This window comes from Pleuronectes platessa, chromosome 21 (assembly GCF_947347685.1).
Source record: "Pleuronectes platessa chromosome 21, fPlePla1.1, whole genome shotgun sequence".
Lineage (NCBI taxonomy): Eukaryota > Metazoa > Chordata > Actinopteri > Pleuronectiformes > Pleuronectidae > Pleuronectes > Pleuronectes platessa.
Window position 1 is genome coordinate 5,708,659 of NC_070646.1, and position 27,579 is coordinate 5,736,237.

The 27,579-nt window shown below is 43.8% G+C and overlaps 2 protein-coding genes across 2 annotated transcripts; both read left to right on the forward strand.

The window, feature by feature from the left end:
• The first annotated feature begins 361 nt into the window (after nt 1–361).
• On the forward strand, nt 362–6,432 carry dbf4b (DBF4 zinc finger B). Its single transcript, XM_053413214.1, has 12 exons — nt 362–490; nt 1,042–1,236; nt 1,378–1,566; nt 1,740–1,790; nt 1,932–2,001; nt 2,246–2,310; nt 2,545–2,584; nt 2,687–2,732; nt 3,442–3,570; nt 3,675–3,813; nt 3,910–4,037; nt 4,155–6,432. Exons 2-12 carry the CDS (start codon nt 1,093–1,095, stop codon nt 5,614–5,616), a joined length of 2,463 nt encoding a protein of 820 aa, XP_053269189.1. The 5' UTR covers nt 362–490; nt 1,042–1,092; the 3' UTR covers nt 5,617–6,432.
• Nucleotides 6,098–27,453, forward strand: adam11 (ADAM metallopeptidase domain 11). The gene is made up of 27 exons (XM_053414346.1): nt 6,098–6,148; nt 8,270–8,498; nt 8,718–8,839; nt 11,924–12,000; nt 12,643–12,709; nt 17,465–17,547; nt 17,775–17,832; nt 19,405–19,468; nt 20,175–20,314; nt 20,958–21,032; nt 21,148–21,219; nt 21,491–21,657; nt 22,277–22,361; nt 22,460–22,550; nt 22,662–22,713; nt 22,959–23,058; nt 23,254–23,325; nt 23,512–23,604; nt 23,739–23,819; nt 23,913–23,963; nt 24,134–24,197; nt 24,715–24,820; nt 24,907–25,026; nt 25,377–25,545; nt 25,660–25,774; nt 25,961–26,051; nt 27,065–27,453. Exons 1-27 carry the CDS (start codon nt 6,098–6,100, stop codon nt 27,105–27,107), a joined length of 2,538 nt encoding a protein of 845 aa, XP_053270321.1. The 3' UTR covers nt 27,108–27,453.
• The last annotated feature ends 126 nt before the right edge of the window (nt 27,454–27,579 follow it).

Here is a 27,579-nt window from a genome sequence, read left to right on the forward strand (position 1 = left end):
ATGTATACCTACTACAAATAAAACAAGATACATGCATCACTTCCTTCAAAAAATGAACTGAGTTGTTGCAAAACGCCCTGTCTCACGTTCTATTTCTAATTCAATTCAAATTCAATTCAATTCAATTCAATTTATTTGTATTTGTCCTCACTATATAAAGAGCCACCAGATAATGTATGTTGTGATATGGAAGTATAAAAACATAATTAAATTAAATTTAACTTTATATTATCTCTTGACATTTTACATAGGACGACTGAGACCTTATAAGATTGTAGCGAAACACAACAGCTCCTTCTATGAGCCCCATACAATCAGCCGCACAGATCGGATGTGACGAGCTCCTCGAGCGCAGCACTGTACCGGAAGTGACCCGCACTCTACGTTGACGTCTACAGTGTTTTTAAAAAAGCGGCGGTTGCTCCTTCACCTATTCATGAACCATTTGCTACCGATTCTCTGGCTCGGCTCATCGGGGAAGTCACACTACGTAAGTGCGTTGTTGTTTCCCCCCACCCGGTCAACGTGGAAGCTCTTTCCCCCAGACCATCGATCCTCGTAACGAAGCAGCCGAACGCCATTTTTGTGTAGGAAAGCCCAGCTAGCAGGGGTGGGCTAATGCTAACCAGCCTCTGCTAAGTGTGTTAGCTCAGGGGCGAGGTGCCGAGCTAGTGCGTGTTGTGCTGTTTTTGTCACGCTGCGTGTGTTTCCTGCACAACTTTAATCAATTTGGAGAAAACCCTTAAGTCAATCTTACCTTTGAGAAGTCTTTAAACTTTAGCAGATAGACTTTATTAAGTTAGTTATATCATATTTTGGGGAAACAGCGGAGATTTGAACGGGGAGGTTACAAATAATAAGAAGTGTTGTGTAAGTGTTGCTAGACTCTTAATATCAGGTTCTTATTTTTTTAAATGTTTATATAAAATGTAATAGAATTGTAAATTCTGCTACTTTTTACAATCCTGTCTGTCTTTCCAGGTCAGTTTTACCATTAATTAATATGTTGATGGTTAACTCTGTTTTCTCTTGTTTACGCAGGATCCTGGTGCTTTGCAGTAAAGCTGTGAGCTCCTTCTCTGCCCCAGGATCATGCAACAGTACGCAGAGGAGAGAGACCTTCTGGGAAAACTGTGTCCTGGGGACAAGAAGCTGGAGGGGAAGAACTTCTATTTGGACAATTTGAAGAAACGTGCAACAGCTCTGCTTTTGGAGGCAATATCTCTTTTAGGAGGGGTGAGCTTGTGAGCCTGTCTGATCAAATGAAATGACCACTCTGACAGCATCCCAACACGTATTGGTTTCTAAACCGAGTTAAGCTTTTCAACATTAAACTAGAAACTAATGAGTCGATGTCTGTTTTGTCTCCTGCTGAAGAGTATCGAGAGTTTTCTTCACAAGGATGTGAGCTTTGTTGTGACTGGAAGCCAAGAGGGTCTGCAAGAGGAGAAGAGTGTGGTGACCAAGGGACGGGAGAAGGGAACAAATGAAGAAACCGAACAAAAACCCAAGAGTCAGAGTGTCCTCATCAGCGAGAAGCAGCAACCAGTAACTCCTCGACCGATGGTACTGAACATCAGGCACATGTGTCCAAAATATTTTAACATTCACTGATCAGGCTCACAGGAGTGTTAAAATCCAAAATTTAGGTGGTTTGAGCTGATAATAGAAAATGAAAAATAATTGGACACCTAGTGCTGCTGTTTAATACTAAACCCTGCATGTATTTGTGTTTCCAGGCTTGTGGCAGCCGGGGGAAAGCTCTTCTTGAAAAGGCCATTCGCAACAATGTAAGTCAATGTAGCCAAAGAATGTTTTAATCTAGTAGATCTTCAGGCTGTACCTTTTAACTATGAGGGTATTGGTGATGTTACACCGAAGAGAGACGTAGTTTGTTATTTTGATTTGATTCAAATGATTCTGTGTTGTAGGAGCGACTGCAGAGGGACAGTGTTCTCGCCAGTGCCCGATCGTGGGGAGTGAAGATTTTGTTTGTGGATGGTATCCTTTTTGTAATAACTTGAATATAAACACACTGGGATTCCACATAAGAAAGAAAAATGTCTGTGTTCACATATGTAGTGCTGTGAGGCCCTTCTCAAAGCAGGTGGCACCATCCAAGTGTTTTGTCCTTACTGTGTGTCTTACTAATAGAGACCGAAGAATTCTGCTGTGTACCAACACATAACTGTCACATTCTTAAAGCACAGAACAGTGTTTGTATTGTTCCTTAATGTGGTGACAGATGTGATTCTGTACCTGAAACAACTGACACGAGAGAGTTTCAACGTGAGGCACAGGAGACCTGAGGTAAGATTTCACTTAAAAAACACCCAGACATAACAGTTCAATATAAAGAAATCAAATAAGTAAAGTAAGTGAGTCGATAAAAAGCAAAAGATTTTAAAGATGGGCGTTCAATTAAATCAGCTTCCATGAAAAGGAGTAATGAATAAGTAATATAAAAACTACTATGACATAATGCACATCTCCATTTGTTCTTTAATATTAATGAGTCCTTAAACTTTCCTTTTTTTATTGCAGCGGACTTATGCCAAACCACAAAGTTCTCCTGTTGTCAAAGGTTGGTTTATGTTTTGTGTTTATTATCCAAATATTCTGATTTCTATTGGTGAAAGTGTTTGAAGTAATGTTATTGTTTTTTTTTTCTTCCCCTGGCACACAGCTGCAGCTTTAAGAACTCCATACCTTAAAATCGAAGACTCCAGCAGGTGAGTTTCTGTTTGTTTATTTTCTCCCAAGAAAGGAGATACTTTAATTCAAGTGAAAAGTTACGGTGGAGAAATTATGTATTAGGTTTTCCTCAGTCCATATAATGGTTGTTTAGTATCAGATTCAATTCCTTTTCTTGCAGTTGAAGCATAGTGACAGTGAAACTATAATGGGCGGCAGACGCCTGTCTCTGTTACCGCCCATCATACCCCACTGGGTGCTAGTTGTGGCGGTTTGCATTTCAGCCCAGGCGATTTTCCTGTTGGACCTGTTAAGAAGTCTATCATGTAATGTGACGAGGCCCCCCGCCTTCCAGTTGATGCCGCTCCCCAGGAGCCTTGTGCTCAGGCGGATATGATGTCTACTTGATGAGACTTTGCAGGCTTCATTGCCAGTTCCTCCAGGGGGACCTCTCTCTGTGCGAACAGGTCTTTTCATTTGCCCTCTCATTTCAGTTAATTGAAGTGCTCTGGCTAATGTTTAGACCCTGGCAATGAGAAACTGAACCCATGACATCTGAAAGGGTTGAGCAGCAGGGCAGCAGGGGTCAATCTCAGATGTGTTCTCTCATTTGCAGAGTTGTGAAGTAGGAAATAATACCCATGTGAGAGTTTGATAATAATCATAATCATATTATGTATGTGTTCAAATAGGCAGTCTTTTTTAATTCTTTTTATTTTACTTACTCACTTTTTGTCATCTAACCAGGAAATACAAACCCCTGCATATGCAGTCTACCACCTTCCCATCGCTTTGCTACTCGGGCCGATTCAGTCCCTTTGATATTCCACCTCCTCGATTTGAAAATCCGACAGAAGAAGGAGAAAGTAAAACAAGGTTTGTTCGTCTGTGCCGGAGTTGATATTTTGGAGCTATAGACAATTTTTAAGGTCCAAGTTCAACAACTGATTTCTCACAATTGTTTGTTCTTTGTTAATCAGGGAGACGAAAAAACTTGAAAGCAGCATTCAGGACCAATCCCAAACGCCGCTCCCCTGTATCCCTGCACCGTGGCGTCCGCGCAAAAAGGAAACGGCGTACTGCGAATGCTGTCATCAACCCTTCACCAATCTGGAGGAGGTAGACATCTTTTGAGTCTTTTCTTATAAGTATTTGATAGATTTGCAATCATTGTGTGCACAGTCTTTGACATAATCTATGATCGGGTCTTTGCAGCACTTACAGTCGGATCAGCACCGTATGTTTGTGCTGGATCCCTCCAACTACACTGTGTTTGATCAACTTGTGGCTGAAATGCTTCCAGGATTCAACCCTAGTCCACCTGAACAGCCAGAAGAAACGGAGTGAGTGCGATGATTACGTAGTAATGTTGGAATGCAGTGATACTTTTGGTATTTGGATTTCACTAGAAAAAACGTGTCTTTCTATATTTTTACTATTTTTGCACGTCTTCCTCCTAGATCACCAAGTCTGCAGCTCATCCAGGACGTCTGTGAACTGGAGCCTCTCACTGATGGCGAGGCGGAACGTGCCATTCAGGCCCTGCGCAGACAAAGTTCATCGTCCATAATCCTCATCTCCAGTTCTACCGCGGGTCCTCTTACCATTGAACCTGGCCGACAATCACTAGGAGTTCCGTTTCCCATCGCAAGTCCAGCAACACCACCTGCTGACATCCAGCCTTTCACTCCTACTGAGTGCCAGCTCCCGGATATCCAGCCCCACGCTTTGAGCCCCACCATGCCTCTATTGGATGTTAAACCACAAAACCACTCCTCACCCAGTCAGGAGCCATCCTCTTGCCCTGATACCCCTGATACTCCATCCGATGACCCTTACTCTCTGCCCCCAGTCCTCAGCCCTCAAATCCCTTCCTGCATTATGGAGCTGCACAGCCCATACTCGGAGCCGCCTGTCCTCAGTCCTCAACAGTACATCGAAGACGAAACTCTGGAAGTTAGTGAAGGGGATACTGCCGAGAGTTTGTCGGAGTCTGTCTCAGCTGTCACGGTTCCCATCACCGTCTCCCTCTCTTCCGCTGCAGCTGAGACAAATGCAGAGGTGGAAGATGGTTGTTTAGCATTCAGTGGGATCCTATTTTCTGGCAGTGGTTTGATGTGTGATAAACTGGTGTCATGTCGATCCCAGTCATTGCCTCGACAGTCAGCTACAGCTCCAAACTCCAAAAAACGCTGTCGATCAGCCAGCCCTGAATGTAACCACAGCAAAAGGAGTAGGATTACAGGGAAATGTAACCGGACTGAACAAGGGTTTATATCTATAAAACCAGAACGTGACATTATGGCAAAGTGTGGGGGGTATTCATTATTTGACAAGGCCTCTTGTCAGATAACACCGTGTGCTCGACAGCAGGTCTCTTCTCCATGCACGGGGGAAATACTTGATTTGACCACATTTTGTGTTCCCACTGTGCAGAATTTTCCATGGGAACCGAGTCAACCTGACATTTCGGGTCATAATAACGCACGTGGAACAACTCCTTTAAATACAAAGACTTTTGAGCCACAGCTTCAGCTCCCCTATGAAAAATCTCACAGTGCGTTTTCCAGCCAAGACTCTCAGCGTTCACTATCCCACTGTACCTCGGTGAGCATCGAGTCGGCCCTCATCCCTGACTTGGCTGCACTCTCTCCATCGTCATCTGACTCTGACTGGGAGTGTGACCTGCTGTCACGGCTGGGCCCGACCTCGGCGACACCTCTTTTGCCCTCTGAGCAGTGCTGTGTGGTCGACACGGAGCTCCTCCATAAGCCGTGCACGTGGATGCAAGACACCAGCTACGAGTCACGTCTGCACACAGTCCTCCAGCCGGCGACCCCAACGACCTCACTGTGTGGGGAGGAAATGGACCCATCAGCGTTTTCCAGGACTGTGATACAGATTGTTCAAGTGCAGCACTGACTATTAATTTGGGGATTGTTCCTGAAAACTAGAAGAACCACCACTGGGAGCAGTAAGTGTTGGACTCTGTAGCTGCTTATTCCACCTCGAGGAACAATGTGCAGCACTTAAGCCCTTCAAAATAAACCACTGACGTGTACATTCAATAAATATTTAAAATTTAGTGCAAACTAAAAGGTAACGCTCAACTGTTTTTAGGTCATGCACATTTGTATTATTGGTTGTAGTAGATGCATAGTGGATGCTGCATCCTCGCATGCATTTAAAGAGCTTCCATTATCATGCTTACTCTCAACCTGTAATTCTCCTTGTGCACTGAGCACGAGCAATTTCTGTATATTGTGCTGACTGCAGTGTTTCAGCAGCTATGTCCGGGAACACGCGGTGGTACTGAGAATTTAATGAGGCTTTTCTGAATGGGGGCATTACTCAATTACTGTAAGTGCTGCATCTGGATCAGATCCCAATTGCACCAGCGTAGATGGTCAAACGGGCGAGAGGGGGCAGTGGTGGAGGGGAGGCCTCGCACAAGGTGCAAGACAAACTGTCTAATTAATGTGAAACGACTTTTCCTCCCTTCTGAAGGTGGGCCAAAGAACCTGTTCCGCTGTAGTGCACTGCAGCTACAGGAGCTTTATTATCTTCACCTCTCGGTTGTGTTAAATTTCAGGTCCCGTTCCATTAAAGACTCGCCACAGCTCATCATTGCAGACAAAACTCACATCGAATGTCACCAAGAAATCTCACCCAGTTCTCATGGGGAAAATGTGAAGTGAAATCTTGTGGTGTTTTTAAATAAAAGTTTTTAACCTTAAACAGTTCCTGCTGCGTGTCTCAGAACGAGTTGTTGCTTCAGGAACATTGCAGCTGTGCTGAACATATTTCTTCCTGTTAATAAATGCTGATGGTGCTCCTAGAGTAAGGGAGGCAAGGATGGAGCAAGGGCAACAGCGAGGTCGATGTGTTCTCTTTGGCTCATCCCAGCGTCCAGCTGACACCGACAATATTTGATATCTAATCTCGGTGCCGTGTTGCGTAACCTCGTAACTTTCTAGATTTGTTGGACTGACAGGATCCTTTGTTGTGAGCAGCACTGGACAAAACCACAGCTGCTTGTCACAGGAGGATGGAGAACAACAACAGCCTTTAACTAGGCAGACTTCCTGGCTGTTGTGTACTGAATAGACTTTGTTGATAAGTAGAGGGGAGTGTGGGGAAGTACGTCTGCTGAGGCTGTAGCTGCCAACAGGGAGTCGAGTGTTGGTGAGATACAAAGCTCAAAATCTCAAATACTCCGGTCAAAGTATTTGGCTCCTCTGCCCACTGACTCCCGTTGGACAATGATGCCTTGCAGTCGGGCTTCTGTGGTGATGGATTACAGTCTGGAGCAGAGAATCAGATATATGTTCAAAAGATACATTGTTCAGAATCTCAAGCTTGGTGGTCCTCCTCTGAGACAAGGAGTCGGTGGATCGGGGAGGAGAATGGGAGAAAAACATTCACCAGAAGTCACCAGGGTCAGACTGCTGCTCACTGATATTCATGTATGTGCCTGTTGATAAGATGTTTATGACTTTGTGCAAGAGGCTGGAGGAGTCGTTACATTTTCATCTTTCGCTCCAATGTTTCCAAACACGATATCTCGAGAAAGCCACTCAGGTTGGTACAAATGTTCACTTGGACTCAAAGATGAACTGGTAAGATGTCAAAGTCATAGTGACCTGATGAATCTGGAGAAGAGTTACAGAAGAATGAATCTGCACTGGTTTGGTGGTTATTCTGTAACAAACCTCAGTTGGGTCATATTTAAAAGGAAAAAAAGACTTCAAGCTTCCTCTGATTAATTTAAAGCAGTGTAAGAAATAGTGTTTTAATTTGCATGAAGATATTAGACATGGGAAGATAAAAGACAGTTTTTCAGTTTAGTTTTTAAATCCTCAGAGGTGGGCCTGTCGACCCCCATGTGCTCTTTGGTCCAAGATAAACGACCCCTTGCAGCCTCAAGGAACATATAGGAGTGTGTGTGTGTGTCCTTGTACTTATTTGTGAGGATCATTTTGAGCATAGTCCCTACAGAGTGAGGCCATTTTTGGAAAGTTAGAACATTTTGGCAGGTCCTCACTTTTTCAAAGGGCTGTTTGAAGGTTAACACTTGGTTTTAGGGTTAGAATTATCGTTAGGCTTTTAGTTTGGGTGGTTAAAGCTACGGGCTACAGAATACATTACGCCAATGAGTGTCTACACTAAGATACATGTATGTACAAACGTGTGTGTATTTCTGCATGTCTTTCTATAATAAGGGCTAATTTTGGTTCAATGCCATCATTCTTGGGATATTTTGGTCGGTCCTCACTAATTCAAGAACTTGTTATGGTAGATGTTAGGGTTAGAATTAGGGGTTAAGTTTGGGTTAGGGTTAGTTTTGATGCTTAAGGTTTGCCTAAGGGGCTGGGGAATGCTGTATGCCAATGAGTGTCCTCACAATTATAGAGAGACGTGTGTGTTTGTGTGAGTGTGTGGGTGTGTGTGTATGTGATTGAGAGAGAGAGGGAGAGATAGACAGACAGCGGTGGAGCTCGTTGACACCGACACACACCGCGCAGCTGGATCCGAGCGCAGGAGCTTCATCAACGGGAGCTTCCACTGGCTGTAGGCGGAGAGGGAGGTGAGAGATGCGGGCTCCGCGCTGGACGGACCCCCGCTGTTGTGTTTGTTCTCACCGCGATCGACAGCCCCGCCGCCGCTGCAGCTCTGCTCCCGGCTCCCCTCGGTTCATCTAACGGAGCAGCACCGGAGGAGAAATCACAGGGACTATGTGAGCACCATGCTCGCCGTGGGATGCCTGCTGTTCGCCGCAGCGTGTGCACGGTGCGCCGCGACAGGTAAGAGGCTCCAGGGCTCAGCTCGACCCGGAGGAAGCTGCGCGTTCTCTGTCTTTTCGTGTTATTGCGGCCGCTCGACACAACAACAGGCTCCGTGCGGTTGTTGCATTGGCGTCAACAAGCGTCTCTCCATCGGCTCAAAGCGCAGAAATAATACGTTTTAACATCCGGTCCGATCCACCCTGCAGTGCTCTGATCCTCCCCCGGTGTCCTCTGCAGATCTGCCGCCCGCACAGGAGCTCGTTCAGCCCAAGCGGCTGCTGCAACAGATCCACTCCCCGGAGGAGCTGCTCCACAGCCGCCTGGACACCCGGGTCAGGAACCACACCACCGGGGTACAGGTGAGTGTTGGCCGCACCTGTGACCGGTGTCAACAGTACACGGGCTTCCTTCATGTATAGTGAAGGGGGCTTTAATCTGGATTCATTCACCCTCTGAAAAATGGCTGAGTTGCTTCATACAAAATTAGATGAAGAGGACCCCCCCCCCCCCAAAAAAAAAACTCTTCATCCTCATCAATGAAACCTCAATTTGTTCAATCATCTCGCTGAGGTGGAGAGATTATAGAAGTTGTCTCAGTTTGTATCTAAATGATGAAATATTTGAGGAGATATATTCCTCTTTTCTATATAAATACAAAATCATTTACCATTTTCTTTTTTCTACAACATTACCAATTGAAATATTCATGTTTTAGTTGCTACCTCTCAAAGATAGTTTATCTTGGCTCTAAATCAGCGGATATAGAAATCTGTACTGGCTTTAATAATTAATGATATGCACAGATATGAAAGCTTTATCTGCATAAATAATGTTAATGTTTTTTTTGCTCTAAATAGTTAGAATACTGTTCATGGTGAAATAAAGCTGAAATTGCATTTGCTTGTCGTAAGGGTTTGTAACAACAACTTATCAAACAAAGACATTTTTGTATGTATGTATCATAGGACTTATTTCCTTTTTTACTCCCTAATATAAATATCAGCATCGGTCACCAAATATCCATTTTGATCTGGCTGTAACTGCCACATATCAAAATATAAAGTATACTGAATGTTCCCGTTTGGCTCCGAATATGATTTTTCCAACGCCTAATCTATAACCATAAAATAAACTAAGAACAATATGCAAACAGCTATGAGAAAACAATGGGAGAAAGAAATCGTGTAATAGATATAAATGCATATTAAAGGAAAACAGAGACTATCGGTATCAAACATGTACCATAAGAGAGGTGATAACCTTTTGTCTGCTTCACCTTTTATGAGGTCACGTGTGTGTGTCACCCCTTCATCACCGTGTGACAGCTCCACATCATGCCCAGTTTGGTCAGGCTGAAGCAAGGCAGGGAAAGAACCCTCAGCCCAGCCCTCACCTCTGCCGTCTGCTCCACCTCTCCACCCTGTTAGATTATATTTCATACCTCTACCTGTCCTCTCTCATTACCGTCACTGTAAAACACTATCTGTCAGTGGATATGACACGGCTCGGACCTTGAGCTGCCCTCTTTGGTAAGCAGGTTGTCTCGTGACCTCTCTGTCTTACCTGAGACCGGAGGATATTTGCATCTTAAGTTCTGTCACGTAATGGGAATTCAGACATGAGGTTGAAGCGGTTCTCCTCTTAGTGTAAACCACATATTTAAAAGAAAACTCACCCACGAATACAAGGATTATCGTCTTTGTGATTTTGACATTTAGAGTTTTGAAAGATTGGCTTTATATGGATTGTCATGTCAAGTGAACACTGATATTTGGACCAAATGGCTGTTTCACAACCATAGAACGGCAATAAATGACCCAGATCAGATTTAATGCTGCTTAATATTTTACTTTTAACAGTGGATCAAATGATTGGGTGTAATGTGAAACTTGTTGCTTACAGCTACAAATCCATCAGTGTCTTTCAGCTCTTTGTTTCCTCCACCAAGGAGATTATGAGATCACCCTGACACTTGGTGGAAAGGTGCAGTTTGGGTCAGAGAAGAATCTCTACAGGGAGGATCCAGGAATTATTTTTTCGCATTCGTAAGCATCGCAAGATCGGGTGTCAGGGAAGTTCTACCCCTGAACTCATTTGACCCGAACCTACATTCATCATTAGTGAAACCCAAACTCCGGGGATATTGTGTCCATGGTTTAATGTCTGAAATCAGCTTATGATTCAGTGTCTTGAGCTGAGATGCTGCGTTGCCTGAATTATAGGCAGATTTTAAATATTTATGATTTCTTGTTAAAATGAAAAATACGAGATGATAAAAAAAGAGATCTAATGCAGTTTTCTTATCTCTGCTCACATTGTGGTTTTTATTTAACGTCCAGTATATGGACCTAGTGGAGGTCTAGGCTGATACTAAGAGGTTTGCAGAGAGTGCATGGTAATGCTAATGAGTACTTCCTTTCTGCTGGCCTTTAAGTAGCCCACTGCTGGGAGCCACCACAGAGCTCTGTCTTGTAATGGGGACGGGGTTCACCTTGGAGCAAGGTGAGACTGAGCCCATGAGTTTTGTCCAAAAATCCTGAGGGGTGTGTCGCCTTCAGGGAGAGGTCACTGTCGGAGGACAGTCCCTTATCATCCGACTCCTTTGTTGCTTTGTTCTCCATTCACGCTGTCAAATTATTCCATATTGAACATCCATCACTTTTCTTCCCTCCTCCTCTCTCCTCTCGTCACATTCTCTCATTTTTCTTCTTATTCACCATTCTAGTGAAAGCAGGAAATACTCGACAAATCAGTGAGTCATTTGTTTGAGTCACCGATGTGGGCCAACTTTGCAGGAATGTAAGTTAGGGATACGAGGTGTACATCTCTAAAAGTAAGATGTTGAACGTTCAAAATACTTTATTTATTCTCTGTTTGTCTTCTGCTGGAAGTCACGTCCCATCAGTTAACTCATCAAATCCCAGAGACATAACTTCTTTATGCTAGTTTAGCTTAACATTCTGAGCCTTAGATTTCCAAGGATGACATCGATTCATCAAGTGAAACGTCCCATCTGAACTCCCTCTGTGCTCCTACAGACTAAAGTGTTTAAACTTTGGTTTGGTTAGTTTAGGTTTCTAGCAGGATTTTTTATAAAACCTACTCAACAAATTTCATACCCCAAGGAAGAACAAATTAAATTTAGTTTCAAATCCGATTTTTCACAATATTTAACTTTTCAAGAGGGGGTGCATTCCAACATTTTCCTTAATCTCTCAGAGAATAGTTCATGGAACTTGTTGAAATAAGACAGGCAATCAAATCTGCTTTAGATCCAAATAAAAATCCAGATCTAGTGAAATATGAATGTGGTTTCATAAGGGCACTGTTGGACCTTGGCTGAGGCATGCACTCTAGAATGTAGTAAACATCTCCTCCTGTTTCTCTGTCTCCCTCTCACGCCACCTTCTCCCAACTTTTCCCCTTCTCCATCTCTCCCTCAGCCGGTCCATCTGGCCCAGTGCAGCTTCCTGGTGGAGGCGTTCGGTGCATTCTTCGTCCTTGACCTGGAACTCAACCAGTAAGTGAAACACATCCCTCGCCACGGAGCCAGAAAGCGGCACCCTCAGTGGTCACAGCCGTCACGGACAGAACTGTACCGACACGCACACTGTTTGTGTTTTGAGCAAATGCACATTCTTGTTTTTGTTTTGCATATTTGTAAGTGGTAGGGATTTTCCATATCCCTGTACTCGCCGAAATGTGTTTTTATTGTGGATGCTGTTGTTGAGGTTGTCTGTGTTTCTGTCTTTTTCGTTAACTCTTGTTGCACAACAGATTTCCCCATGTGGGAAAATAAAGAAACCTCACTCCCGCTACTCTTACTCTGATCTTCATCATCTGTCTCTGTCGACTGCGGGCAAAACAACACTGTACACCTCCCCCTCCCCCATCCTCTTGCTCCATACATCTTCTCCTCTAATGGACTACATTAATGTAACACCTCTCTCTGGCTGGATAAGCACTTAGAAGAAATGAATCCTCACACATTTTTAGTTTTACTTCCGAGCCGTTTGTTGATCCACACTGGGGCTGTATTTACAATGATGATTTTTGTTTTCTGTTAAATATCCCTTTATTAGTCTCACGGTGCTCTTGTCTAATGGAGGTGTGGAAACTTAATGTTACAGTGATTATTTTCCTTCTCTTCTCTTCTCTCCAGCGATCTCCTGTCTACAGACTATGTGGAGCGTCACTATGACGACGATGGACAGCCCTCAGAGAATATGGTAGGACTGGTATTATAGAGCTTGTTTTACCATTATAGAAATTATGCTTATTTGCTTTCTCGCCAGGGGTTAGTGGATGAAATTGACTGCACTCTCATGCTTGTTCCGTAAATAGGAAACTGCAGCGTGGCTCTGTCCAAAAGAAACAAAATATGACAACCAGCCAATAGCAAGCTCACAAATTAACACATTGTTTTTTATTAGTTTCAATCTGGGAAAAATAAATATATTTCTTGGCATAGAGCATAGACTGCCCAAAAGTGAAGCCAAAGCAGTACAGTCTATGATATGGAACATGCTGAATAACATTCAGGGTTTATGTGGATTCAATAAATTGGACAGCGTGTTTATTAATGGCCTTATAGAAAGATTGTGTACCTTGAAACTGCACCTAGTGTTCACTTACTAGCTGATTCCAGTATAAGCTGATTCCAGCTAAGCTAACTGGCTGCTGGATGTACTTTAAAACTCATATGGACATGGGAGCGGTTTTAATTTCTCATCTAACTCTTGACCGGATAATTATAAAAGTATATTTCCCCTGAATTGTCAAACTAATCTTTTATGAAACCAAATGATGACATCATCACTTTTGCCAGAATTTAATAGAAGCTTAAAGTCGATTTTGTGCCAACACCTACAACGATATAGTCCAGAGTGTATTGGAAATGTAACTGAAAACGAATCCAACAATATCGGCGGCGTGTTTTCATCTTAACCTTCGAGTGGAACTGGGTAAAAATGGCAAACTGGGAACCTGAATGGTCAGGCTGGTGTGAATGGCTGATTTTTTTTGCCCACACTCTGGTTTCTTTCACCTTTTGAATTCACAGCTCGTCCTGAATCCTGAGTGATGTGTCTCCGAAAACGATTCACACCAATTTTTAAATTGCTGACCTTCTCCTCTCTGTAACTAATGCTGACAGATCGACTGTCATCACTATCCTGGAGACTGTCACTTTCCGTCTTGTGTCCTCAGCTCTATATTTCAGCCTCTGTCCTTATCGTCTCTCCGTCTCTTTCTCGCCATTACTCTCTCTCTCTCCCTCTTTCAATCCCCCCCCCCCCTTTTCTCTGCCTAAGACCACCTGACCAATCAGTAGATGGTTGCCGTGGTAACATGCAGTCAGCAGCGTGGCTCTGCTTTTTCGTGTCGTGAGGGGAATTGAAATCATGTCCATTTCCAGAAACAATAATCCAAATCTTAACACCATATTGTGACATGACCTTCAGGAACGTATATTATTCCATAAAAGAAATATATAAATTATACTCTGCATGAGAAGATGAATCTATTACTAATATCGGGGTATAATAATAAAAAACAATAAATAATCTCATCTCATGTCGAACATGGATAAAGATTATGTAAAATAAAAGGTTATACACAGGAAGACAATTTTATTATTCTCTAAAAGGATCGGTGATACATTTATTTCAGAGCTCGATCGATATTAGCTCCACCCCCCAATCCTCCACCAACACCATCTCCATCTTGATTTATTTAGTTTTATTGACCTGCCAATAAATTCCCCCTTTGTGTGTCACTCTTTTATTGGTCCCCCGATGACACACGACTGAAAGAGGAACTGAGTAAGGGAGGAGGACGGGATGAAATAGATGGGAGCTGTTTCATGTATTAGTCCTTGTCCCACTGAAGCGCTTGTCTCTTTGATTTCTCGTTTCTCATCCCCTGCCATCACACATGCCCCATGACTCTGTGCACAAGACAACTATTGATCACGTGTCGTAATCTGCACATAACATACAAGATGTCAACGGGGAAGACATCACTTGTTTGACTTCTTGACGCCCTGATCGATACAATACTGAGAGCACGTACCTGCACCAAGGCTGATTGGTTTTATGTCCTCATTGTAAATTCACTCACACAGGAAGCAGGCAACATATACATTCTCTAATCTAGTTGAAAGGAATATGTGTTAAAGTAACTGAATCAAGACTTAAAATACATTATTTGATTCACAAAATCAGGATCATTACTTGGATCCGCTCCAGATTTCACAAGTTCTTAGCCGTCACCTGATGTTTTTCATAAGATCTGGAGAAATTAACAAAATAAAAAATGAAAAACTCTGGGTCCGCCCTCTGATCCCCACCCGCATCTAAATTAAATGCGTTTCTCTTCTCACTCAAAAATCACAATCTTTCTATTACTTATTGAGGATGTATACTATTCTGGATCGCTACCTTTCTTGGTTCCTGCTACTTTCCTCCCCCACTCCTCTCCAGCAATGCAGAGTCAAAGGGGTTAAACTCCCCCCTTTGTCTAATTCCGTTAAAGTTGATCATGTCAAATTTGATCTCGCCTCCATATGTGTGTGCCAGCAGTTTTTATTCCATTCATCTCGTCATCTAGCTCTGCTGTGACGTCCCTGCTCGAGTGGCACTGATGATATTTAATGACGAAGCCCGTTCGGTGAAGCATCTCGTCGGAAAACTCCCTCACAGTCGGTGTGTGTCTGCTGTGTCAGACAATTTGATTTCCTCCATTTAGCCTTGTAATCCTACCATTTATTTATTTATGATCCTGCCCGGGGCTAAGTGCTGTGGCCTGTCTAACTCGACTAGATGACTAATGAAAGTCCCTTTTCTTCCTGAACGAATCAACTGATGCTGAATATAGAAATGCGTCATTAAAAACAATACCTGGAATAAATTAAAGTTGTTTTTAATCGATTTCTAAAGGTCCAGTGTGCAGGATTTAGGTGAAAGGGATCTATTGACAGAAATGTAATATAAAATAATCCTAGTGATGTGTTATTCTCTAAATTGTATGGATTGTTCTTTTCTTGACCCTCGAATGAGACCATTTTATTCAATAACTTTATATTAACATGGGGGGGGGGGGGCTTCTCTACGCAGGACGCCATGTTTACTTACAGTAGCCCAAATAGTACAACCTTCTGAGTTTTAATGACAACTGGAGGCTTCCACAGGTTCTCTATCATGTTTGGAAGGGGAGAGTGAGGTAATGGGTATTCAGCTGCAACATGATAACTTACCACTAGGTGTCCCTACGTTCTACACACTGAACCTTTAAGATTCTATGTGATTATATCACATTTTTTGTATTGGAAGGTATTTACCATCGTTGGTTGGTGGATAATCTTTTTGCTTCTCATCACCACTTAGCTTGACTTAGGCCGCTCTTCAACAGGAGACAGGAAGACTCTGTGATGTTCAGTCCACCTCAGAGCAGATGCCTGAATGCATTGCAAACTGTGTTTCTTTCAAGAGTAGAAAAGTCGTGAAGACCATAACTTTTTCATGTTTGTGGATGACTTGGCTAGATTTTTTTTTTTCCAGCTTTGAGTTGCAGCTCGGAGTAAAGGTTGGCGATGTGTAAACAACAACAGCTCTCTGTTGCCTCTTTTCATTTTGGTCTATTAGACGTGCCAGACAACAGAAGTCTCAGGTGGCAGACATGACATTATTGGGGTTCATTACCAGCACCTGAAACTGACCCTCGCACACACACACACACACACTCACAAACATTCACGTATCAAGTATATGGTGGTACTGTATTCTCTGTCCACGTAGATGAGACGTGCCTGATTATTAAAATTCTCTCCTGAATGGAACTCTCTCCAACGCGCACACTTTGTTCTCTTCTCCACAACTTTCGATAGTTAGACACGTGGCGGTGTAGCATGTCTGACAGCGGTAGAGTCTCCTCTCTCACTGTCGTAATCGGATCATTCCTGTACTGTGAGAGGCAGCGTGGAAACACTATATCCCAAACATGATCATCTCGCTGGAGCCTCTCAGGGGGAATATGAATAATCAGGTCAAGGTATCTGGAAGCCGGGTGCGCGGGTAACACCTCAATGCATTTATCCCAACTGCAACTGATACAGACACACCCACAGTTTGTTTTATCCAATGCTAAAGTGGCAATTTATTATTCCACCTTGAAGGTCACAATGTTTGGAATGTCATAAAATCACTGGAATAGTTTTTGTGACCAAAAGAACTCCTGAGTCATACTGGGGGGCAGGACGTTTTAAGTACGTGGGCGTTTACCAGCCAGAGAGACAGTCTGGTGAAATATGCTATCAAGTTGCATGCTGGGAAGTGTAGGATCTGAAAGCCAGGATGCATCTCAGCCGTTGCTGCATCGATTTTCCTTCTGCCCTTTTAAACCCTGTCTCTTCCACGTCCTTCAAGTTTGACGGAGTTCAATTATAAATGACTGGAATATTTTTCTAGCACATCTAATATGAATTTAAAGCCCTCTCCATTACAGTTAGTTTACACATGAAACTGTATACTGACACAAATATATTGATATAGACTCTGTTGTGTCATGTTAGAGTCACATTGTACACACACTTACCTTCCATTGAAACCGGATCACATCACTAAGTTTCCCATTTGACCCATGGCCTTCCCGCACTTTAATTAATCTCTCCATCCCTCACACACACACGCTGTATGCACGCAGCTTTTCTTTGCTGAAACCCAACTCATCCACAGCCTCTGCAGGTGTAGGTTTTCCCCGGAGTCGAACACGTGTCACCGATACCCTTCAGTCCACCCACCAGGTGGCCCTATAGGCCCCGGACCGACATTTTCCACCTGCTCTGTGTTCACGTAGAGGTAAAGAGATCAGCTCCATCCAGGGGCTCACAGTCGGTGTTGGTTTCGCTCCCTGAAACCTTGATGTGGACGTGTTACTGAACAATGGTGGGTTTGGTGTCTCACTGTCACTTATGATTTGATTGGCAGGGGGGAGAACACTGCTATTACCACGGGCGAGTGCGTGGGCTGCCCGGCTCCTGGGCGGCTATGTCCACCTGCCACGGTCTGAGGTGAGTCTGAACCCTGTCACTTCACCTGAAAACACATCAATCTCCTCAAACTGTCCCTGCTACGTTTGCAAAACAATATGAAACACACTATATGGGACACTACGATGATTAAGAATCACTACACGGATTTAAAGCCATTTTTTTTCAACCTACAAACTATTATCCTCCTTCTGAACGTCCAGGACTCTCAGCGCACATCGTAACCTTCCTCTGATTTGTATTTTCAGAGGGATGTTTTCTGATGGAAGCTTCTCTTATGGGATTGAACCTGTCGGCAGTGGAGAGGTGAGTCAGGACGCCAGTGAAGCGGATCATGCACTTATCTTGTTTCCTCGGCTGCAGCAAGGTCGTGTGAAAAATGTTCCGGAAAAAAACTGGCACCAATCTGTCAAAGTGGCCAAAATAATACATTTAAGTCTCACCTTGTGAATATCGGCTAATCTAGACAGTGTTACTCTACCTCTGAGTTGCCGAATGGAAAATATTCAGTTGCCACCCAATCCACCATCACCTCCTGTCTCATACCTAAACTGAGACATCACCTGTCAGACAGAGTGACGACTCCTATAAATGAATAATGATGAGACAAAATGTTAAAGTTGCTTTTTAGATCTTTCAAAAAAAAAATCCGATTTGATTTGAGAGGAGAGAAAAGAAATGGCTGAGCATTTTTTCCCATTAAGACCCACAGCAGGCGAAGTGCAGCTCAATTACATAGACTGGAGAAATGGATCAATAGCAGCTCATCTTCAAACTCACCTCACTCTCTGTCTGTCTCTCTCCTCGCTGCTCTATCTCAGATGGGTCATTTTCATAAAGTATTTATCCTCAGCTCGAGTGTTCCACAGCGTCCAGTAGGGGTTTTGCCATTATGACAGCCAGGGCGACTGATTAATTATGCACCGCAGCACTTTTCTCTCCCGTTGATCCGCCTGTAGCTCAGAGGACACGGCAGCACTTCTCAGACAAAGAAGCTTTTAAGTTCAGGATGAGAAGAAAAATCGTTTCAGGGCCGGTATTATTTTAAAAGCATGTTTTTCCTTTTGTCTGAGGAGATCACATCTTGTTCAGATGAATATTTTCCTGCACTTTCGTCAGGAAGCAGTTTTGTAATTTTGACTTCTATTGGTCAAGGCCGGGTTCACCTTTTCAAAAGGGCAAAGTCGGATTTCCATCTCACTTGATCCACAATTTTTTCAGTCATTAAAAGTGAATAACCACAGTATTAAAGATGGAAAACACCTCTCCACCTTTTTTTACCACTATCCAGATGTGAAGCCAATTTATCCACGGATATAATCAGTGCCATCTTGAGCCAAATATGTAATTTGGAATCTGTGCTGTGACGATGGAGCTGCGGTATCAAGGTCCCACCGATACATGCATGCGTTTGACCAATCGTGAATCCGTCTCTTGAACGATTGACAAAATTGACTTGCACTTTGACCGCTAACATGGACGAGGAAGAGTTTATTACCCATACTGCAGCTAGCCACCAGGGGGCAATTGGGACCCTTTGGCTTCACTTTTGGGGGGCAGTCCCATTGTCCATCTCTATATAGTCTATGCACGCAACTAAAACCAACTATTCTGTTGACCCTTGATGGGTCAAATCTTAAATTCCAGAAGTTTAGTACCTTAGATAATACTTTTAAAAAGTTTATTTTTCTGCTTTAATATATTTAGTTTTTTTTTAATAAATAAATCTATTTTTCGGTTGGTCTTAGTTGTCCTTAAAAGCAAACAGCACTGAAAATAAGAAAATAAGCTAAAAAACTAAATTGAGTGACAACTTAACTTTTAAACCCTTTTCCCATCATCTCTTTCTCTCTTGTGTTTACTCCTGATGCCCTTCAGGAGAATAATGACCACATTGTGCATCGCATGCCGGACATCGACCTCTTCCACCCTGCCTGTCCAGGTAGGGCCTCCGCTTTGATAACAGGAAAGTTTACACACTGTTTCCATTCCTCCTGAGGTGGTGATAAAGAAAAGAAGCATATCTGGTTAAACTTTGTGATGTGATACATATAAATTGTATTAGCAGGCTCATCTGTGGGTGCTGTAGGTAAAGACATTAACCTGAGACTTTGATGAGACCTGGCGGGATGACAAACACACACAAACACACACACACACACACACACAGACACACACACACACACACACACACACACACTCTCTCCCTGCTGAGTATGATGTCCTCCTCAGGTTGTCTTGCTGCCCTTCTTGACCTTGCTAAACGTCTCATTTGTCAGTATCTCTTCTGTCTCTCCTCTCCGTCTCTGACACTCTCTTGATTCACCTCCTTCCTGTTACCCTACCTGCCTCCTCAACTCCTCTCTCTCTCTCTCTCTCTCTCTCTCTCTCTCTCTCTCTCTCTCTCTCTCTGTCTCTCTCTCTCTATCTCTATCTCCATTTAGCCTGTTATGCTCTCCCCTTTCCTCCCTTCTTCTCCAGTGGCTATGTGATATTGATTTCTCCCGCAGATTAGTGGACTAAAATACATGTTGCATTTGGATTGATGACTGGCCACTTTTCTATCTCACTCTAACTTAGTCTGTGTTTCTCCATACATCGGTGTGTGTGTGTGTGTGTGTGTGTGTATGTGTGTGTGTGTGTGTCAGGGTGCTCTGTGAACAGCACAGGGCCCGGGGGGCAGCCAGATGGCCACGGTGAAGGAGACAGAGAGCTGAGGGATGAAGACGAGTGGTCTGAGGAAGAGGAGCCTGTCGTCACAGGAACACTGAGACGCTCTAAAAGACAAGTCAGTTTTCACGCAGCCTCGTCCTCCTGGCACACACCTCCATGTTCTCATGCGTGCAGTTAACCTGCCAGGAAGTTGTCGCATGCATTGAGGGGGAGAGTGTTGAGATATGCAAACACAATTAATATTTTATGGAGTTGCTGTCTGATGCCAAATCACACACTCGCTCACAGCTTGTCTCAGCTTCCATGTTTAAAAAAAAGAGAGACAGAGATGTGCTTTTTGAAACCGGAGAAAATTAAGTTCATAATGACACTGGATTCATTTCTGATGGAAAATACGATAACTACGATTTATGAGGCAGGGACGGCCTACCAGAGGAAACTAGGAAATATTTTCTGTTTAATGGATTTGTGACTGATCAATTAAATTGTATTTGTATAGCGCCAAATCACAATATACATAATATACATTATCTCAAGGCACTTTACATGGAAGGTCAAGTCATGGTCTCTAAGTTGTGTGTCCTTCTCAAGGACAAAGACTAGAGTTTCCCTGGCATCAGCACTTGTTTGTATCAGTGTGTGAGTAATGGTGTCACCTGCTGGGTTTGTGTGTTGCATAGTTGTGTGACTGTTTGTCCTGTGTGAAGGTTATTATGACACTCGACTCAGGCTGTGTGGATTTCATTGTCCTCCTCCAGGTGCGGCGAGGCCATCGCACCGTCCAGACTGAGACCAAGTACATCGAGCTGATGGTGGTGAACGACCATGAACTGGTGCGCGTCCCTTCCATCACTGTACTTCTCTAAATGTGGCACAGCAATTATAGAAAGTTAGTTGTACTCATTCAAAAATAGATTTTTAAAATAGCTTCTCCTCTGCTTTTGTTAGTTTGTGCAGCTCCGTCGCTCGACCACTCAGACAAAGAATTTTGCCAAAGCGGTGGTGAACATGGCCGATGCGGTGAGTGGCTCTGAAATGCAACAGAATCACAACATCCACGTCCTCCTACTATCCAGAAATGAAGCCAAAAGTTATTTCTAACCTCCTCCGGTCTGGTTTTGTGTTGAAGGAGGTCGTGGATCAGAATTTCTGTGTTTATCAGCTGTCTCCAGCCGCTGTCTGACGACTGGACACCTGATGACATCAAATAAATCATCCATGTGTTTCTGCTCTCCCCTCCTCACCTGCTGCATAATTCATGAGGATGATTTCCCTCCTTTGATGTGTCCAGATTTACAAGGAGCAGCTGAACACGCGCATCGTCCTGGTGTCCATGGAGACGTGGTCGTCTGAAAACAGGGTCTCGATCGGGGACGATGCCCTGCTCACCCTGCGCGACTTCATGAAGTACAGGAAGGAGAGCATCAAGGAACGCTGCGACGCCGTGCACCTCTTCTCGTAGGTCCAGTCTGTCAATTCACCTCTTTTTTTTCTCCTCCTCCCTCTCTTCCTCCTCTGATACCTCCTCCTTATCCATCACTTCCTGCTTCTCTTCCCTTTACTTCTGCTTCTCTTCTCTTCTCTTCCCTCTTCTCCCTTTCCCACTGCGCCTCTTTCACCTTGTCCTCTTTCTTCTTCTACTCATTTTTTTGCTTTCTTCTCTACCGTCTTCTCCTCCCCATCCAATTCCTTCATCTCTTTTTCCTCTCCTTCTCCTCCGTCATATCCTCCTCATCCCTTTTTCCCTGCCATCCACATCCTTCTATCTCCTTCTCTCTCTTTTTTCATCTTTTCTTTTCTTTCCTTAACGCAAACGCCCTTCTCCCCCTATTTTTACTCCTCATTTTCTTTCTCAGTCTCTTCCTACTCCTCTTATTCTCCTCATCCTACAACTTATCCTCTTCCCTCTCTCATGATCTTCTTCCTTCCTCAACTTGTTCTCCCTTCCCCTTCCTCCTCTTTCTTGTGTTTCTTTCTCCTCCTGCTTCTCCTTCACCCCTTCTTCTGTCTTCTCCCTCACGTTAGCCTCCATCTCCTCCTACCGTCTTTGTAACTTTCTCCCATGTCTTCTCTACAGAGGGAGGACGTTCATGAGCAGCCGCAGTGAGGCAGCGTATGTCGAGGGCATCTGCTCCCTCACCAGGGGGGGAGGCATCAATGAGGTGGGACATGTGCCTCTTATGGCGTAAAAAGTCTTTAAGTCTAGTTTGCTCTTTTTCCTTCCAGTGTATCTTTACTTGTTTTGTTTATGTGTTTTCAGTTTGGCAGCGTGGGGCCCATGGCCATCACGCTGTGTCAGAGTCTGGGCCAGAACATCGGGATGCTGAGGAACAAGGAGCGACCGTCCGCAGGTAAGAGCAGTGTATTATTATCACTCACTGTACTAACAGCTCCCTCTAGTGGCGAGAAGTCAGCATCACCTTTTTCTGTGTAAATGTGTGTGTTCGTGTGTGTGTGTCCAGGAGACTGCAGGTGTCCAGATCCATGGCTGGGCTGCATCATGGAGGATACAGGGTATGAGCTCATTTACAATAAATCAATCAGTGACCAAGCAAAGATGGACATTAATCACATCGAGTCACTTTCATTAATTATAAAACATGTGACAGTGAAGAATCTAAAGTTTTGTTGATAAGTAGCATTTTATAATTTTGTTCCCTTTCCTGCATACCTCTGCCATCCAGCTAATGATCTGCAATGAAAGGACAATCAGTAACTTATTTTTTGTTACTGAATATAGTTTTTCTGTTGTCAATCAGCTACTACCTGCCGAGGAAGTTTTCCCGCTGCAGCATAGACGAGTACCTGCGCTTCCTCCAACAGGGAGGAGGCAGCTGCCTCTTCAACAAGCCCAGCAAGGTGAGCCTCCATCAGGTAGTATCAGAGGGGGGGGGGGTGTTACTCACTTGAACGGAGATCAATGAAAGAAAAACAGGTTATTATAATATTCATGCTGAATATCTAATATGAGAGTTAACTCATTTCAATGTTTTGTAAAAAAATCAAAGCAAACCCTCCAACCTTTAAGATAAAAATGTTTTTTTGGATCAACAGCTGTTTGACCCACCAGAGTGCGGCAATGGCTACGTAGAGCTGGGAGAGGAATGTGACTGTGGATCACTGGTGGTGAGTAAACTGAGAACTACAAGGGTCTTTATTCCTGCCAAAGCTCCTGCTATTTCATTTCTATGTTGTGTTTATGGCTCCACTATTAATATGTGCCGTTAGTTGTGTGAGTTCAGGATTTAGAGAAGCGTCGATGCAAAACACTGATGATCTATAAATGTGCTCTATACCCTCCCTGTCCTGTAGGACTGTGCTCAGGTCGGAGCCAACTGCTGTAAGAAGTGTACACTTACCCACAATGCCATGTGCAGCAATGGGCTCTGCTGCCGGGACTGTAAGGTGAACTGCTCTCATACGTCACGACACATTAAACGATCGACTCGTCCTATCTCACCTAGTCAGTTCCAAATCTGGAAGTTTTTTTTTTCTTCATCCATGTTCTCTCTCTTCTTCTGTGTTATTATGGGCGACAGTACGAGCTGAGAGGAACGACGTGCCGCGAAGCCGTCAACGACTGCGACATCCCCGAGACCTGCGCAGGAGACTCCAGCCAGGTAGGAGGAGCTTTAGAGAATGTTTTTATAAAATAGAGAAATCTGAAACCCACCGTGACCCTGAATGGACAGATGAGCTTCCTTCTCTTTCAGTGTTCTCATAATGTCCACAAGCTGGATGGCTACATGTGTGATGCTGGCCAGGTAAAGACATAATACATGTATAATATGTATATAGTACAAATATTATTCTCTTACTGTCTGTTATCATAACATAACCACTGTCCTCCTCCTCCCCCTCCCCTTCCTCCTCCTTCCCCTCCCCTTCCTCCTCCTCCCCTCCTCCTCCTCCTGCTCCTCCTCTTCCTCCTCAGGGCCGCTGTTACGGAGGCCGCTGTAAGACCAGAGATGGCCAATGCAGGAATCTGTGGGGCTACAGTAGGTTTAATATTGACTATTATTTCCCCCCCCAGGCTGTTGTTTGTTTGTTAAGTTTACACAAAGCAACTGAGCAAATATCCACGGAACTTGGTGGAAGGATGTGATATGTGACAGGGTTGAACCCAGTGCATTTTTGGGGCGGATCCAGGATTTCTTTTCACTCTCTGTAACATAGTGAGATAGTTTAGCTGTTTTTCAACATTTTCATTCATGGAGCTTGATGAAAAGAAATCCGCTTGTGTGGAATCTGGTGCAGCTTTATTGAGTGTTTGGCCTCGGTGGAGATATGCGCTCTACTGAGGGGCCTTGTGGTTTCTCAATGTTGCATGGCCTGCTGAGGATTAAAACAGGAATTCCTTGGCTGTGGGGAAATGGACAATATTAAAGAATTTTCAAAGCATTTGAGGTGTTTTTGCAAGACGCCCTTTCTCATTCAGCCATTGGGGTTGTAAATTAATTGAATCCACATTTCTGATGACAGAGTGAGCTCACTGAAAGTTTCCTCTTCCCTCAGACTCGGCCGACAGGTTCTGCTATGAGAAGCTGAACTCTGAGGGAACAGAGAAAGGAAACTGTGGCCCAGACTCCACTGGTCAGGGATGGGTGCAGTGCAACAAGCAGTGAGTGACCACTATAAACCACATAAACACCTCATGTGCGTGCTCTGAATGTTGAGCTATATTGTTGCATCTTCTGCCTCCACCAGAGACGTGCTGTGCGGTCTGCTGCTGTGCACCAATCTGACGGAGAAGCCGAGGTTTGGCGAGCTGCAGGGGAAGCTCACGAGTCTGACCATCCACCATCAGAACCGATACCTGGACTGCAGGTGAGGCAGCTGGGAACTTAATGGGTTTGAACAGCAATAGGAAGATTTGAGGAATGCAGAAAGCTGTTTTTTGGTTCCCTACATGAGGAAACAATGGATCAGGTGTATGTTGTAGACCTTTTATTTTAGTTTTAGTTGTCAGAGGAAGAGTGAAAGATATCTACTCATATTTGACCATGTCTTTCTTTACAAATGACATGTTAATGACAAATGTGATGAGATAATACTGAGAGATTAATCGATTCCTGAACTGATCCTGATGCTTGTATTATGATTTAAATATCACCTCACATGGATACAGTACATACAAACTTAATATAATCAATTTTATGTGACAATGAAACGTGCAGGGGAGGCCATGCTGTGCTGGATGACGGTCTGGACCTGGGCTACGTGGAGGACGGGACGCCATGCGGGCCGAACATGATGTGTCTGGAGCGCCGCTGCCTCCCCGTCACCAGCTTCAACCTGAGCATCTGCCCGGGCTCCTCATCCGCACGCATCTGCTCCCACCACGGAGTGAGTCCGTCTCATTTATCGAGATTTGGTTCAGTTTGTTTTTCTGTGACCTCCACAGGTTTGCTTGCAGAGATAAACTCTCCCCCCCTTGTGTTTCTCCTCCTCGCGCCGCAGACGTGCAGCAACGAGGTGAAGTGCATCTGTGACGTCGACTTCACGGGGAAGGACTGCAGCGTCTTTGACCCGCTCCCCACTCCCACCCTGCCAGACGGCCCGGAAAAATACAAAGGTGGGCACACTGAGCAGTTCACCTCCACACGCTGACATCTTAAACTAAATAAAGTGACATGATTATATAATAAATAGTACAGGTTAGACTGTAGTTTACTGAATGTGATTAAATGAAACGAAACTTTTACAGAGGCCTCAGAGTGCTGTTTGTTTTCCTCACCGGCTGACCCCTTCACTCCCACAGGTCCCAGCGGCACCAATATCATTATAGGTTCGGTTGCTGGTGCAATTCTGGTGGCAGCGATAGTCCTGGGGGGGACTGGCTGGGGATTTAAGTAAGAGCTATGACATGCCTCCGTCTGTGTGTGCCTGCTGTGTTGCTCTCTAACACACGTGCCTGCTGCGCTCTGCTTGCTGCTTGATCCTAACGACCGGAGACCGTCACAGGTTCATTTTCAATGCTGGGGCGGTAGATGATTTATCCTTCGGTGGTAGAGATGCTAGTCCTTATAGCCCCTGTTTGTACTTTAGGCTGCTAACCGTGTGGCATAACTAACATAGTATGTATGTATGGTATTTATTTGATTGTTAGAATGGGCCCAGTGGCATCGGTGTAACGGTGATGGAGCCCAAGTAGCCAGGTCACAAAGGTCTTAGCTGTAAATCGTGATGTTTCGTTCTGTTTTTATAGCATCAAATAACGAATCAAAACCAAACTTCACAGAAAAATCCTCAAAAACACACCAGTGGGATTAGAACTAACTAAAACGACAGACGCCATCTTTGAGAGGAATTTATTTGACATGTATTTTACCCTTTGGGGTTTGGTCCCTGTCTCATCCACTAACATGGAGGAGGCCTGTACTAGAGCTGACCATATTGAGGTGCTTTGGCTTCACTTGTGGGGATCCGTCATGTCGGCATTCTTTATACACAGACACTGATAGTGATGCAGTGAAATAATCAGATAAACACAGCAGATGAAGTCGCTTTATTATCCAGGTTTTCTTTTCTTTTCTCTCTCCTGTAAAGTTTTGCTTCATGCAAGCTTCGCTGAGACAGGCCTGCTGCATGCAAGCAAACAAAAATGCTGTAATATTGATGCAGCTTGTATGATAACATCAAATGTGCCTGCTGAGTTCCTCACTAGTGTCTGGGTGTAAACAGAGGCTCAGGGAGGGAGGTGGTGCCTCCGTTTACTTCTTCGCTTTTCAAGGCCTCTGGTTCACTGCATGTTTACTGTTTATTACATTAAAAAAAAAAGAACATGGTTGTTTTACTCGTCTTTCTACTTCACTTGTCCTGTCTTTTCTGTCTCCGTCTTGTTTCTGCCTCATCGCGGATCCAGAAACATCCGAAGAGGAAGGTATGACCCCGCCTTTCAATCCTGATCCCCACATCAGGCCATCTTTGTTTTATAATAATCCTCTGCTTCATTATCCTCTGATCACACACCTCATTCAGACTCATACACTTTGTTGCACTCAAATGTATTTTTATTCATCTTTCACACATTTTTTATTCATATACATTCACTTCACACAGCATTTATTTACAGTAGTGCATTATACAACTTCACTCATCATCATTTTATTTCAGAGCTTATTCAAGTTTGCTTCATTGGTATTTTTACTGCATGTCCCGTATTGACTTGGCCGCCATTTATAGAAAATAGCTGCAGTGTTGACTTTGTAATGTTCATTTCATAAGTTTCATAATAATAAAAGGTGAACATTTCTTTCATTTTCAGTTATTTTATTGTTATTATTGTTTTTCTGATTGAAGCTTGATTGAAGACCTTGTTCTTCATCTTCGCCTTCTTACATCTCTTCTACCTGTTTCTTCCTTCTACTCTTCTTCTTC

Coding starts and splice junctions, on each gene's coding strand:
- adam11 (XM_053414346.1), top strand. CDS start 6,098: ATGGTCAAACGGGCGAGAGGGGGCAGTGGTGGAGGGGAGGCCTCGCAC. Junction 8,840..11,923: donor ACCACACCACCGGGGTACAG/GTGAGTGTTGGC, acceptor TCTCTCCCTCAG/CCGGTCCATCTGGCCCAGTG. Junction 23,605..23,738: donor TCTGCTGCCGGGACTGTAAG/GTGAACTGCTCT, acceptor TATGGGCGACAG/TACGAGCTGAGAGGAACGAC.
- dbf4b (XM_053413214.1), top strand. CDS start 1,093: ATGCAACAGTACGCAGAGGAGAGAGACCTTCTGGGAAAACTGTGTCCT. Junction 2,311..2,544: donor TGAGGCACAGGAGACCTGAG/GTAAGATTTCAC, acceptor TTTTTATTGCAG/CGGACTTATGCCAAACCACA. Junction 4,038..4,154: donor GAACAGCCAGAAGAAACGGA/GTGAGTGCGATG, acceptor TCTTCCTCCTAG/ATCACCAAGTCTGCAGCTCA.